Source organism: Mustela erminea, chromosome 1 (genome assembly GCF_009829155.1).
Source record: "Mustela erminea isolate mMusErm1 chromosome 1, mMusErm1.Pri, whole genome shotgun sequence".
In the NCBI taxonomy this organism is placed as follows: Eukaryota; Metazoa; Chordata; class Mammalia; order Carnivora; family Mustelidae; genus Mustela; species Mustela erminea.
In genome coordinates, this window is record NC_045614.1 from 154186366 (window position 1) to 154201342 (window position 14977).

The following is a 14977-nucleotide window of genomic DNA, read 5'->3' on the forward strand; positions in this document are numbered from 1 at the left end:
ATTTCTACTTTTGTTCTGTAAATTGAGCTTTTTTTTAGATCACGGTATTCATATTGCAAGCATCTTCCAAGAGAAATACCACTCATTTACACTGTAGGAATTCCTAGAGCTCCTCAGTTTCTCTCCCTATTACCTGAGTAGGCAATCCCACATCTAGGAGTCTACAAGTTTGAAAACAAACAAAAACCTTTTGTCAAAGGGTTTCTGTATCATTCTGAACCCCCCCCCCACACACACACCCCGCACCCCCCGCTGCCTGGACATGGGATGTTCCTCTACTTACTGAGTAAACAAGAACTCCAGTGACTGGAGTTCTTGACATTTCATGCAGACAGCATGGGTCATCCAAGGCCACTGCCACTCAGGATCAGAGAGGGCTTAAGCCATAAGTTGCATGGAGAGATCTTGGGAGGACAGGAGATTTCCCAGAAGAGAAAAAAGGAAGATGGGCCTCACATGATTAAACTAAAGGTCTTATAAGCTGAGCCAAAGAAGGGATCTGAAAAGAGACTGTTAAACTTTATATCTATAAATTGTTAAATGAGCTTTGTCTTTATTTTTTAAATGTTTTTATTATAGAGCCTTAAAAAGATATTTATTTAAATATATGTTAAGCCGTTGTTATGTGTAATAAAGTACATATATAAAATAAAAATATAACTATGTGTAATTAAAATGTATAAAATAATATTCTTAAACCTCTGTAATAAACCATTTATATATATTATATATTAACATAATATATATAATTTATGTTATATATGTAATGTGTGTGCATATATGTGTGTGTGTGTAATATATACACACACACAGCACATAATTTGTTTGTTAACAGGTTTAATTGCCGTCCTTTCCTTCTGGACCTGTGTGAGTACTTGGAGCAGTGACTGCCATCTGGTGGCAAGCCAGAATCATCACTTCGTGTGATCTAATGGTTACAAAGATGCCCGCTCTTGACTCCTATGGTATGCAGCCAGTGGAACACACGGAGAGCCTGGAGGGTGTCTGATGAAGGATCCTGGTGAAATAACCCTTCACTTCCACCTGAACCAGTTGTTCATCCCAGATTCTGAGCCAAGAGCCAGCTCCAAAATGGTGCCTTTAAAGAAAAGATTTGAATTGTTCTTGTGTTTTAGTCTAAGATGTGCTGGCTAACAACCAGCAGGTAACCAAGACTGTGAATAAGTACATACCAAAGGGGGCACGTGATGACATGGAGCCTGAAATAAACTGTTCTGAACTGTGTGACAGTATTCCTGGCCAGGAGCGGGATCGGAGTCCTCTTCATGATCTCTGCAGGACAATTGTGAGTTGACAGCCATGGATTGTCAGGGCTGCTCAGATATACACCTTGTTGTTGTTGCTGCTGTTGTTAGTGGTGGTGGTGCAGTGGTAGGGGTGAGGAGTAGGAGGAGGAAAAGGAGGAAATAGGGGGGAGGAGGAGGAGGAAGTGAGGAGGAAGAGGGAGAGGAAATGCTCATGCAGGACACATATTCTCCAGCTTTGGGAATGAGGGGGAAGTTCGTGTTTGAGCTATAAAAGAGCCTTCATTCCTAACAGTTTCTCTTTATTCTGTTCTCAGACCTCTTCCCACTATAGCAGTAAGACCATTTCTTCATTATCTCCTGTCCTCTTGGGTATTGTTTGGACCTTTCTCAGCTGTGGACTTCTTCTGATAGTCTTCTTTCTTGGCTTCACAATTCGCTGCAGGAATAACAGGTAAGTAGCCCCATAAGTAGTTTCTCACCTCCTATAGCCTGAATCATGAAACCCACAGTATTAGTATCATTTTGACATCATGAGCTGTTAGGAAGTATCAGTAAAGCTTATCTCCTATTGTGGCATTAAGCTATGTGAGTAGTTCCCCTGAAATCATGCTGGCCTTGCAGTACAGTTTCCTTTTGAGGAAAAATAATCTAGCCCAGTATTGTGGTAACTACCACAAGGCTATCCAAAGAGGAGAATGAAGAATCTCTCCTCATAAAGGAGAGGTATGATCCTTCTGAGAAAATGAGGTATTGGGGGGTTTTGTTTGTTTGTTTTTTAAATAGTTTTAAGAGTCAAATTTAGTGACTCATCAGTTGCCTACAACACCCAGTGCTCATCACAACAAGTGCTCTCCTTAATGCCCATCACCCTCTTACCCCATCCCCCCATTCACCTCCCCTCTAGCAACCCTCAGTTTGTTTCCTAGAGTTAAGAGTCTCTTAGGTTTTCCCTCCCTTTTTCCTCTGTTTTCATCATAGAAAATGAGGTATTTGTCTTAAAAACATAGAGCATGTAGAGAAATAATCAAAAGCAATATTAAAGACCATGGCCAATATAGTTTGGAACCAGACTAGGTGGGCTAAGGTTTCTGAAGAAAATGGTAAAGCCCTACTCTTCTGCTGACCTATTAGATAATTTCTGGTTGGTTAGAAAAGTCACTGACTCAGGTACCTGGGTGGCTCAGTCAGTTGAGCATCTGCCTTTGGCTCAGGTCGTGATCCCAGAGTCCTGGGATCAAGTCTCATCATGCTCCCTGCTCAGTGGGGAGTCTGCTTCTCCCTCTCCATCTGCCTTTCCCTCAGCTCATTCTATCTCATACATGAATTCTCTCTTTCAAATAAACATATAAAATCTTTAAAGGAAAGGAGGGAAGGAAGGAAGGAGAGAAGGGAAGAAAAAAAAGAAGGGGGCAAGAAAGGAAGGGAGGGAGGGAGGAAGGCAGGGAGGGAGAGAGAAAGAGAGAGAGAGAGAGAGGGAAAGAAAGAAAGAAAGAAGCAGAGCAAGCCAGTCAGTGGCTCATCAGGGTAGGTATCCATGGCTTCCAGGGCTGGCAAAAGAAACTAAGTGAAGACTTTTTTCTGAAGGGGCTTGCAGAATTCTGCCTTCACTGCTATTGGATTCTTCCTTCAGGGCCCACCCCATCTCTCCCACACCAACACTCTTTACCATCATCCTGTTCCTACTGTCCCAGCCTGTCACCTGAGAAGCCCTGCTCTAGCTCTCTCTTCTTTGCCCACAGCTAAATTCTAGATGGAGTCCACATCAGATTCCAACAACTGCCTCAGAGAGGTGAAACTTGTCTGGTCCCACTCCAACCTTATACTTTGAGATGATCACCTGTGCTCCATTGCCTGGGTTTGGAACTCAGATGAGGGTCTATCCGTTGGATTTGTCTAGCAGGCATTTTGGGGCACCACTGGCCATTTGAGACATGGAGGACATGGAATTATTAAATAGCAGTGACTTGAATGGCTCTGTTAACCTCAGCATGGTTGTGACTCATGGCAATCAAACCTTAGTATATCTCTGATGCTGCCCAGCCACTTTTCATTCTGTTCCTCAAATTCACTAAGTCTGCTCCCACCTCAAGTCCTTTTACTTACTGTCCCCTTATGTTCCCACTGCCTAACAGTCTTCTCCAGATCTTCCCGTGACTGTTTCCTTCTCATCTTATAGGTCTTGGTTCAAAAGTCATCTCTTTGGAGAAGCCTTCTCTGATCATTCTATCCAGAGTGGCCTATCTACAGAATGACCACACAATCCCAGTATCTCATTCCATATATTATCACCCTGTTTTATTTTCTTCATAGCAATTATAACTCTCTGACATCACCATATTTATTTATTTGCCTGTTTATTGTCTGTATCCCCCATTAATATATACAGTCTGTGAGCACAGGGACTTCGTCCGTCCTGCTCACCACTGTCGTCAGCCTTTAGAACAAACTCTGGAACATAATAGGTGCTCAGTAAATATATTTTCAGTGACCCTGGGAGGAAGGATATTTATATCCCAATGGTGACTGCTGCCAAGAGAATGACTGGGAAAATCATGCATTTCAAAGTTAGAGAACTATGGAGTACAGTCTCTTCAGCTGCAACAGGTTTTTGTAGTGCAATTTAATACCCACCTGGCAAATAAGAAAATAGTACCATTGGTTCATATGTAATTTTCCCCCAGCACATCAAGGGTTTAAAACATTCACGGCCAAGCCTTCCTACAAATAAAGAAGAAAGCCTTAAGCTAAGAATATTGCACTACCATGGCAGTGCAAGTAGTAGCTGGTTTAATGGCTTTAAGAACTGTTGTACCTCCTATGCTGTGAGGCTACCTAGGAGTAGATGGTGAAGTAGAGAAAGTATTTCCCATGTGTTTAAAAACAATTAATTGTTGAAGAAGCACAGATCCAGAGCAGATTTTTAATTTGGATTATAATGTTATCTACTGGAAGTGAATGTCCTCTAGTATGTACATCTTGCAGATTTAAGGCTGCAAAAATCAACTATGACTTGCGTACAAATGGTGGTAATTGACATTTGCTGAGTGCTAGTTTTTAATTGGATGATCATTATTTTTATTAGTATTTTGGTTACAAATTTAAATATGTTCCAGCTGTTTGGGCCCCATACCATTTTTCCCATAACCCATTATTTTTATACACAATTATGTAGAATGCAACTTTTTAAAACATTTATATATCCTGTTAAAATAGGAACACTTATAAAGAGTGTTGTAGTAGAAACGCCTATATATCTTTCATTCCAGTATAGATTTTGCTGCCTGTTTTGCTTGCAGTAGGAGCATGACTTGACATAAAGAATAAAATCATAAGAGGCACCGTGAATAGAAACATATTTTACAATTAAGTAGCTTACAAGTAAAGGCAAGGAAAGATAAAATAACCCAGTTTCAAAGTGCTTTCTTAAATGATAAAATTTATTCAAAGGTGCAGCATCACAGATATTTCATTTCAGTTCTTTGCTCTCTAAATTTGTGAGTGAGTGTGTGTGTGTGTGTGTGTGTGTGTCTGTGTAGCACCAGAGGAAGAAAAATATTCTAATAAAATTAAATATTATGTGATGTTCAAGTTTGGATGCAGATACATTTTTGATAAAGTTTTAAAAATGTAGTCTGTGAAAGAAAATCAGTAAATAAAGATAAAGAAGACTTGAACAGCACTATCAACCAACTTGACCTAATTGACATTTATATAATCCTACACCCAACACCAGCAGAATACACATTCTCTTCAAGTACACATGGAACATTTACCAAGATAGATCATATTCTGGGTCATAGAAAAAGTCTCATTAAATTTAAAAGGGTTCAATTCATACAGAGTATGTTCCCTGACTACAATAGAATTAAATTAGAAATCCATAACAGAAAGAACTCTGGAAAGTTTTGAAATATTTGGAAACTAAATAGAACACTTTAAAATAACTCATGGTCAAAGAAGAAATCAAAGAGAAACCAAGAAGTATTTTAAACTGAATGAAAATGAAAATATAACATATCAAAATTTGTTAAATACCATTAAATCAATACTTTTAGGGAAATGATAGCGTTAAGCTCCATATTAGAATAGGGGAAAGATCTACTTTATGAAACAAACAAACAAAAAGAAAGAACAAATTGAGTCCCAAAATAAGCAGAGGAAAAGAAATAATAAAGATGAAAGTGGAAATTGATGAAATCAAACAACAAAAACAAAATCAGAAACAAACCATGAAACCAAAGTTCTTTGCTAAGTTCAATAAAATTGACCAACCTCTACTTCAAATGATCAGGAGGGAAAAAAGTAGAATATGTAACTACCTAAATAAGAGAAGAGAGGTGACATCACCCAAGATTCTACAGATATTAGAAGGATAATAAGGTAATGTTAAGAACAACTATAGCAGGGGTGCCTGGGTGACTCAGTGGGTTAAAGTCTCTGCCTTCTGCTCAGGTAATGATCCCAGGGTCCTGGGGTCAAGCCCCGCATGGGGCTCTCTGCTCAGCAGGGAGAATTCTTCCCCCTCTCTCTCTCTGCCTGTTTCTCTGCCTACTTATGATCTCTGTCAAATAAATAAATAAAATCTTTAAAAAAAAAAAAAAGAACAACTGTAGCAGACAGTCTTTAAAATGTTCTGCATTAATCCCAACCTCTTGATAGTCACACTGTTGGGAAATCCCCTGTCTTTGAATATGGGCTAGAATTACTGACTTGCTTATTAATGTGGTATCAGTTTTAGGATAAGGTTATGAAAAGACTGGCTTCCTTCCTTAGATCTCTCTCACTCTTTCACTTGCTCACTATGAGGGAGGCCACCTTTTTGTTGTGAGCTGCCCTGTGGGGAGGCCCACATGGCAAGCAACTGATTTCTAGTCTGCATCCAGCAAGGACTGAGGCTTACTAAAAGCCATGTCAGTGAATTTGAAAACACATCTTCTAATGCCTAATAGCAATGAGATTGGAAGCAGATTTTAACCCAGTTGAGCCTTGGAGGACTGCAGCAATGGCTGGCTCCTGGACAGCATCCTTGTGTGGGATCCTGAGCTAGAGGCTCCCAGTTAATCTGTGCCTTTATTGTTGAAGAAGTATTACCAGTTTTACAGAATTTCTTCTGAAACACTGAAAATCATGGAGCATTCCCTGAATCATTCTATGAGGTCTGTATTACCCTGGTATCAAAACCTAATGAAGACATTAGAAGGAAAAAAAAACCCTGTAACTTAATACCCTTCATGACATAGATCCAAAATTTTAAATAAGAATTTAACAAGTTGAGTTCAACCAAATACCAAAAGGATAATACATCATGACAAAATGAGATTTATCCCAGGAATGAAAGATTGAATTAACATCCAAAGATTAATCATATAATTCACCCTATTTACAAACTTAAAATAATGATCATCTTTCTAGACAGAGAAAAAGCATTTTGACAAGATTCAACATCCATTCCTGATAAAGTTTCAACAAACTAGCAATAGAAGAGAACTACTTCAACATAACAAGGTTCGTCTGTGGAAAAAAAAGAAAAAACTATAGCCAATCCCAGTTTTTAATGGTAAAAGACTGATTGCTTTCCCGTTAAGATCAGAAACAAGACAAGATCTCCACTCTCACCAGTTTTACTCAGTGTTGGAGATTTTAGCCAGTGCAATAAGAAAAGAAAAAGAGATGGAAGGAACCTGGTTTAGGAAGGAAGAATTAAAATGGCTTTACCTTCTGATGACCTGATTGTGTATGTAGGAAATTCAATAGAATCTATTTGTTAAAGAACTACTAGAATTAATAAATGAGTTTAGAAAGGTTGAAGTAAATGAGATTAAGGCAAAACTCAGCTGTGTTTCTAAATACTAAAAACAGACAACTGAAAAAGCAAACTTAAATGCATTGCCATTTACAATAACATCAAAAATATGAAATATTTCAGGATAACTATAACAATATGAAATATTTGTACATTAAAAGCTATATAGGGGCGCCTGGGTGGCTCAGTGGGTTAAGCCGCTGCCTTCGGCTCAGGTCATGATCTCAGGGTCCTGGGATCGAGTCCCGCATCGGGCTCTCTGCTCAGCAGGGAGCCTGCTTCCTCCTCTCTCTCTGCCTGCCTCTCTGCCTACTTGTGATCTCTCTCTGTCAAATAAATAAATAAAACCTTTAAAAAAAAAAGCTATATAATATTGCTAATCTAACAAATACTGTGAAATACTTATATGCTGAAAACCGTAAAACTGCTGAGAGAAATTAAATCCTAAATAAATGGAAAAATACTGTGCTCATGGGGTGAAGGCTCAATATTATTAATTCTCTCTTAATTGATCTATAGACTAAGCCCAATTACCATTACAATCCTAGCTGACATTGTTAAAAAAGATTTTTTTCTTTATTTCACAGAGAGAGAGCACAAGCTGGGGGAACAGCAGAGGGAGAAGGAAAAAGAGGCTCTCCTCTGAGCTTCCCCCTCAATGTGGGCCACTATCCCAGGACCCTGAGTTCATGACCTGAGCCAAAGGCAGATGCTTAACCAACCAAGCCACTCAGGTGCCCCTTGAGAAATGCAAATTCAAACCACAATTAAATGCCGCTACATTCTTTTAACAATGGCTACAATTTTTACTTTTTTTTATTATGTTATGTTTGTCACCATGGGGTACATCATTAGTTTTCTTTTTTTTTTTTTAATTTTTTATTTTTTATAAACATATATTTTTATCCCCAGGGGTACAGGTCTGTGAATCACCAGGTTTACACACTTCACAGCACTCACCAAAGCACATACCCTCCCCAATGTCCATAATCCCACCCCCTTCTCCCAAACCCCCTCCCCCCAGCAACCCTCAGTTTGTTTGGTGAGATTAAGAGTCACTTATGGCTTGTCTCCCTCCCAATCCCATCTTGTTTCATTTATTCTTCTCCTACCCACTTAAGCCCCCATGTTGCATCACCACTTCCTCATATCAGGGAGATCATATGATAGTTGTCTTTCTCTGCTTGACTTATTTCGCTAAGCATGATACGCTCTAGTTCTATCCATGTTGTCGCAAATGGCAAGATTTCATTTCTTTTGATGGCTGCATAGTATTCTATTGTGTATATATACCACATCTTCTTGATCCATTCATCTGTTGATGGACATCTAGGTTCTTTCCATAGTTTGGCTATTGTGGACATTGCTGCTATAAACATTCGGGTGCACGTGCCCCTTTGGATCACTACGTTTGTATCTTTAGGGTAAATACCCAGTAGTGCAATTGCTGGGTCATAAGGCAGTTCTATTTTCAACATTTTGAGGAACCTCCATGCTGTTTTCCAGAGTGGCTGTACCAGCTTGCATTCCCACCAACAGTGTAGGAGGGTTCCCCTTTCTCCCCATCCTCGCCAGCATCTGTCATTTCCTGACTTGTTGATTTTAGCCATTCTGACTGGTGTGAGGTGATATCTCATTGTGGTTTTGATTTGTATTTCCCTACATCATTAGTTTTTGATGTAGTGTTCCGTGATCATTGTTTGCCTATAACACCCAGTTCTCCATGCATACATGCCCTCCTTACTACCCATCACTGGGTTAACCCATCCTCCTACTCCCTCCCCTCTAAAATCCTCAGTTTGTTTTTTGGTGTCCATAGTCTCTCATGGTTCTTTGCCCCTCTGATTTCCAACCCCCTTCATTTTTCCCTTCCTTCTCCTAATGTTCTCCATGCTATTCCTTACCTTCCACAAATAAGTGAAACCATATGATAATTGACTTTCTGTGTTTGACTTATTTCTCTTAGCATTATCTCCTCCAATCCTGGCCATGTTGATGCAAAAGTTGGGTATTCATCCTTTCTGATGGCTGAATAATATTTTATTGTATATATGGACCACATCTTCTTTATCCATTCATCTGTTGAAGGGCATCTTGGCTTCTTCCATAGTTTGGCTATTGTGGACATTGCTGCTATGAACACTGGCATGCATATGGCCCTTCTTTTCACTACATCTGTATCCTTGGGGTAAATACCCAGTAATGCAATTGCTGGGTCATAGGTTAGCTCTATTTTTAATTGTTTGAGGAACCTCCACACTGTTTTCCAAAGTGGCTGTACCAACTTGCATTCCCACCAACAATGTAAGAGGGTTCTCCTTTCTACAGAACTTCTCCAACATTTGTTTTTTCTTGTCTTGTCAATTTTTACCATTCTAACTGGGGTAAGGTGGCATCTCAATGTGGTTTTGATTTGAATTTCCCTGATGGTTAATGATGATGAAAATTTTTTCATATGTCTCTTAGCCATTTGGATGTCTTCTTTTGAGAAGTGTCTATTCATGTCTTCTGCTCATTTTTTGACTTTGATTATTTATTTTTGGGTATTGAGTTTTAGGAGCTTTTTATAGATCTTGGATGCCATCCCTTTATCTGTAGTGTCATTTGCAAATATCTTCTCCTATTCCATGGGTTGCCTCTTTGTTTTGTTGACTGTTTCCTTTGCTGAGCAGAAGCTATTTATTTTGATGAAGTCCCAAAAGTTCACTTTTGCTTTTGTTTCCCTTGCCTTTGGAGATGTTTCTTGAAAGAAGTTGCTGTGGCCAATGTCAAAAAGGTTACTGCCTATGTTTGCCTCTAGGATTTTGATGGATTCCTGTCTCACATTGAGGTCTTTCAACCATTTTGAGTTTAACTTTGTATATGGTGTAAGAGAATGGTCAAGTTTCATTCTTCTGTATATAGCTGTCCAATTTTCCCAGCACCATGTATTGAAGAGACTGTCTTTTTTCCTTTGGATATTTCTTCCTGCTTTGTTGAAGATTATTTGACCATAGAGTTGAAGGTCCATATCTGGGCTTTCTATTCTGTTCCCTTGGTCTGTGTGTCTGTTTTTGTGCCAGTACCATGCTGTCTTGGTGATCACAGTTTTCTAATATAACTTGAATCAGCCAACATGGTGCCCCCAGCTTTGTTTTTCTTTTTCAACATTTTCTTGGTGATTTGGGGTCTTTTCTGGTTCCATACAAGTTTTAGGATTGTTTGTTCCAGCACTTTGAAGAATGCTGTTGGTATTTAGATCGGGGTGGCATTGAAAGCATGGATTGCTCTGGGCAGCACAGACGTTTATCTTCCAATATCTGCCTGCAGAATCATGGCTCCCCAGTTCATACCTTAAAACCAACATCCAGAGATATTCTGTTAGTAGACATCTGGATATATCTTCTTACATCTCAGGCTGATTTCATGGGTGTTCAGAGTGGTCTGATTGATATCCAATTCAATTCAGGTGACCAGTTGAAATAGGGTCCCCTAATCTTCTGCCATCTTTGCCTCCTTGACCTACAATTTTTAAAAATTGACTAAGTCAGGTGTTGGTATACATTGCTAGTCAAATTGCAATGTGGCACAACCACTTTGGAAAACAGTCTGACAGTTTCTTCAGAAGTTCAACACACACTTACCCTATGATCCAACCATTCCACACCTTTGGTTTTTTACTCAAGAAAAAAATTAAACTATATGTCTATATAAAGACTTGTACACCAACGTTCACATCAGCTTTATTTCAAAGATTGGAAACAGAACAAATATCCATTAATAGGGGAATGAATAAACAAGTTGCAGTGTATCCATACAATAAAATACTACTCGGTGTTAGAAAGTATGAATTACTGATACTTGGGAAAACCTGCATGAATCTCACAGTAATTGTGCTGAGTAAAAGAAGCCAGGCAAAAAAGTTGCACACTATATAATTCCAATTCCACAGAATTATAGAAAATTTACCTAATCTGTTGCTAGCTAATCTGTAGTGACAGAAATCAGATGAGTATTTGCCTACAGTGGGTGGAGGGTGGCACAGAGGCACAAGAAGGAGGGATTACTAAAGGACATGTAGAAACTTTGAAGGGTGATGGATATGTTCATTACCTTGATTGTGGTATTTCATAGATAGTTACATATATCAAAGCTTACCAAATCATGTACCTTAAATATGTGCAATTTATGGGATGGCAGTTATATTCAATAGAGCTATTTCAAAATGTAGTCTACAAACATTCTTATTTTTCTGAGAAGTTTCCCATGAAGGAAAAATGTACACCATATCTGCTGTCCTTCTTAAAGGGTCCTGTTGGGGGACCTGAAACCCATCAGATAACTGTGTTAGATATTAATGACTATCATGGGAGAATGCATTATTTTTTTCTAGATTCCTCTTATAGTTTAATAATCACTTAACTTGGAGCAAAGTAGGTACTTTTTTTTTTTTTAAAGATTTTATTTATTCATTTGACACAGAGAGATCACAAGTAGGCAGAGAGGCAGGCAGAGAGAGAGAGAGGAGGAAGCAGGCTCCCCGCGGAGCAGAGAACCCGATGCGGGACTCGATCCCAGGACCCTGAGATCATGACCTGAGCCGAAGGCAGCGGCTTAACCCACTGAGCCACCCAGGCGCCCACAAAGTAGGTACTTAAGGCCCAGAGGCTCTCCTGGTGCCTCTTATGTAATGCATAAAATAATGCATAAAATAAGTGTCTAAAGTTCTGTATGAAGCTAAACTTATTTAATTAAAGAACTTTTATTCCAAGAACTTATCTCACTGTCACTTGTGATAATGAGTATACATTTACATGATATTTATCAGAATGAAAGTGGCATTTGTACAATCATCCCCAGTATCTTGTATTTTACTGCTTGGGAAATCAAGAAATTTGAATAATAAGAATTGTGTAGGGATGAGCTTTTGCCCTGCTTGCAGGTTAACAAGTTAACCTGTTACTATCTTATAGATGCTAACAAAAGACATGAGACTCGGGCTCAGAGACAAAGTCCTTCATTATTCATGGCAAAAGCAGTAGTGAGAGCTTCATGTTGCATTTGTGCTGGTTACCATACCCTCAAGTCCCATGAGGATGATACAGGACCCAAGAGGAGGCTTGAACACATGGGGAGCTGTCATTAAAGGAGGGGAATCTGAACCTGAGAAATTCCCCATTTTTATAGTGAGTCATAACAAGCCTGGTCTTTTTCTGGGGAGAGATGTTACCTCAGTAAATATTTGCTGAGCTAAACACATACTGGCTCGGGATTTTGTGTAGAACGTAAATTAAGTGTTCCCGGGAGCTTCAAATGCATCACTGAGGTGGAAAAACATGAGCAGATCCAAAAAATACATTCTGGTTTTTTAAAAATAGCTTTTCAAAAAATAATGCCTTGCTGCAGGGATAGCATTTTTTTTTCCATATTGATTGTTTCAGGTCTGCCCTCTTTGTGACTTAAATAACTGGAGCTGAAGGGATGGTGATGGGGAAGAAAGGAAAGTAGTTGGCATCTTGTTGGCTATGAGAAAGTTTGCACTAATATTGTACCCTACAAAGCTTTCTGGTATCTTCTCTATAATCCTTAGTTTGATGGTTATTGGCCAAGAAGGAAGAGCCAGGACACCTGGGTGGCTCACTCATTAAGCATCTGCCTTCAGTGCAGGTCATGGTCCCAGGATTGAGAACCACATCAGGCTCCCTGCTCCATAGGATGCCTGCTTGTCCCTCTTCAACTCCCTCTGCTTGTATTCCCTCTCTCTCTCTGTCTCTCTCTCTCTGTGTCACATAAATAAATAAAATCTTAAAAAAAAAAAAAGAAGGAGAAGGAGCCAGACAGACCTAGAATAAATACCATCCATAAAGCTGATTTGGGGATAGGTATGCAGAGCCTAGGACTGAATTGAGGCAGAGACAGGAGCAGCTCTTGCAAAAACTTATCCAACAAGAAAACTAAGTTTCATAGTTGGAAAAAAAATCATAACCGTTATCACTTCCAAAGTCTTGAGCATAGAACCAAAAGTGAGTGGTGTATCATGAGGCCAAAGTCATTGACATTCAGAAATGGTGCTGGAAAAGAGGTGAGAAGCAGAAATAAGGTGACAAGATCTAGGATTATGAACAGACATGAGGTTTTCTTGGGTACTGGCTGGGAGATGGAATAGGGATGATTCAGCAAGAAGTTAATGAGGCAGGATCAGGTCTAATGGACAGGAGTGTTTTCTACACAGTCCTCTGATGCTGTTTGCCCATCCTGTATTCAGACCTAAATCACTATGACCTCTAGATGACGTTGACACACACCCCCATTGCATACCCACCATTACAGTTAAGCACGTCATTGATCCATCACAACTGATTGGATTGGAAGGAGGAGAGCACTGTCTCCTCTGGCAGATAATGAGCTCCTTGAACTTAGGACTACATCTTACTCATTTCTGTATCTCCATTGTGCCTGGACTAAACTCCAGGTTTCCTGACTGAACAAATTAAATGGACTAGAATACAGGCTATGACAATAAAGGTTAAGTTCTTACAAGATGGATATTTTCATCCTTTAACTTTAATATGGTAGCAATTCTACTTAAAATTATGTCACAGGTAAGCAATTACTTTCCATTGTTCTTTTCTTTCCCTCATGGTGCTTGTCCCTGCAGGAGCCCAGGGAATGACATCCAGAGCCTCAGTTTCCCATTTCTCCTGGTTGTGGCCTTTTATTCTAAACGATCCTTTCAGTCTTATCATACCATTAAAATCTGTTTGCTTTGGGGGCGCCTGGGAGGCTCAGTGGGTTAAGCCTCTGTCTTCAGCTCAGGTCATGATCCCAGGGTCCTGGGATGGAGCCCCATATTGAGCCCCGCATGGGGCTCTCTGCTCAGCAGGGAGCCTGCTTCCTTCTCTCTCTCTGCCTGCCTCTCTGCCTACTTGTGATCTCTGTCAAATAAATAAATAAAATCTTTAAAAAAAAATCTGTTCACTTTTGATGCCCTGTTGGCCACTGAATGCTGTATTTTTAAAAGGCCTTCTCATAATTAGGTTCTTACAAATGTGCCTATTATTTTAATAAATATTTATTGAATTAGTCAACAATCTATCAGGTACTATTCTTGGTGTTAGGATTACATCAAAGAACAAAGTAGCCAAAAATTCCCTTCCCTTGTGGACTTTGCTTTCCTACAGAGGTGAGCAGGCAATAAACAAATAAAACAACTGTCAAATATATGGAATATTAATGATAAGTGCAGGAAAGAAAAGTAAAACAGGGAAAGTGAATGGGGAACATAGGGTGGTGGTGCTATTTTAGAGTTCAGTCGGGAAAGAACGCACTGAGAAGATAACATTTGAGAATGGACTTGAAAGGCATAAGAAACAAGTCATGAGGTGAAAACAGTTCCAGGCAGAGGGAACAGAAATTACAAAGGCCATGAAGAAGGAAAGATGACCAATGTGGCTGGAACTGGGTAAATGAGGCAGAGAGAGGAAAAGATAAGGTCAGAGAGGTAATGGAGGAGCAGGGCAGAACATGTAAGGCCTTGTAGGTCACTGTAATGACTTTAGCATTACTCCAAATATTATGGGGAGCCATTATAGGGTTTGGAACTGAGGAATAACATGACCTGACTTACGTTTAACGGGAAAACTGGCTGCTTTTTGAGAATAGACCTTTAGCATTTGAAAGAGGCACCTATAGCACTCCTTTAAAGTCATGTTCCTTGAGTGGCTTCATTCATGAATACAAATGGCTAAAAGTGGAATTTTAAGACAGCTTAACCAGCCCTCAAAATGGCATAAGCCAATTTGCCTGCCACAAATCCCTGTATCTCCAACTGGTTCTATTCTCTGATTGAACCCTACTAATATGCTAGGAAAAGATATGCAGTATCTCTACATAGAAAGTCATAAAACATTTTTGAGAGAAGTTTAAA

General features: G+C 39.4%; 1 protein-coding gene and 1 long non-coding RNA gene across 2 annotated transcripts in view; one reads left to right on the forward strand and one right to left on the reverse strand.

Annotated features, from left to right (window-relative positions):
• The first annotated feature begins 1193 nt into the window (after nucleotides 1-1193).
• Nucleotides 1194-14977, forward strand: part of GPR156 (G protein-coupled receptor 156) — a 61927-nt gene continuing 48143 nt past the window's right edge. Inside the window, 2 exon segments of the mRNA XM_032347609.1 lie at nucleotides 1194-1306; nucleotides 1583-1719. Coding sequence (XP_032203500.1) covers nucleotides 1214-1306; nucleotides 1583-1719 — 230 coding nt within the window. The 5' untranslated portion in view covers nucleotides 1194-1213.
• Nucleotides 1296-14977, reverse strand: part of LOC116593422 — a 35801-nt gene continuing 22119 nt past the window's right edge. The window contains exons 2-3 of the long non-coding RNA XR_004286901.1: nucleotides 3900-3986; nucleotides 1296-1704 (exon numbers count right to left, since the gene is read on the reverse strand). This is a non-coding gene — a long non-coding RNA (uncharacterized LOC116593422). The remainder of the gene's footprint in view (nucleotides 1705-3899; nucleotides 3987-14977) is intronic.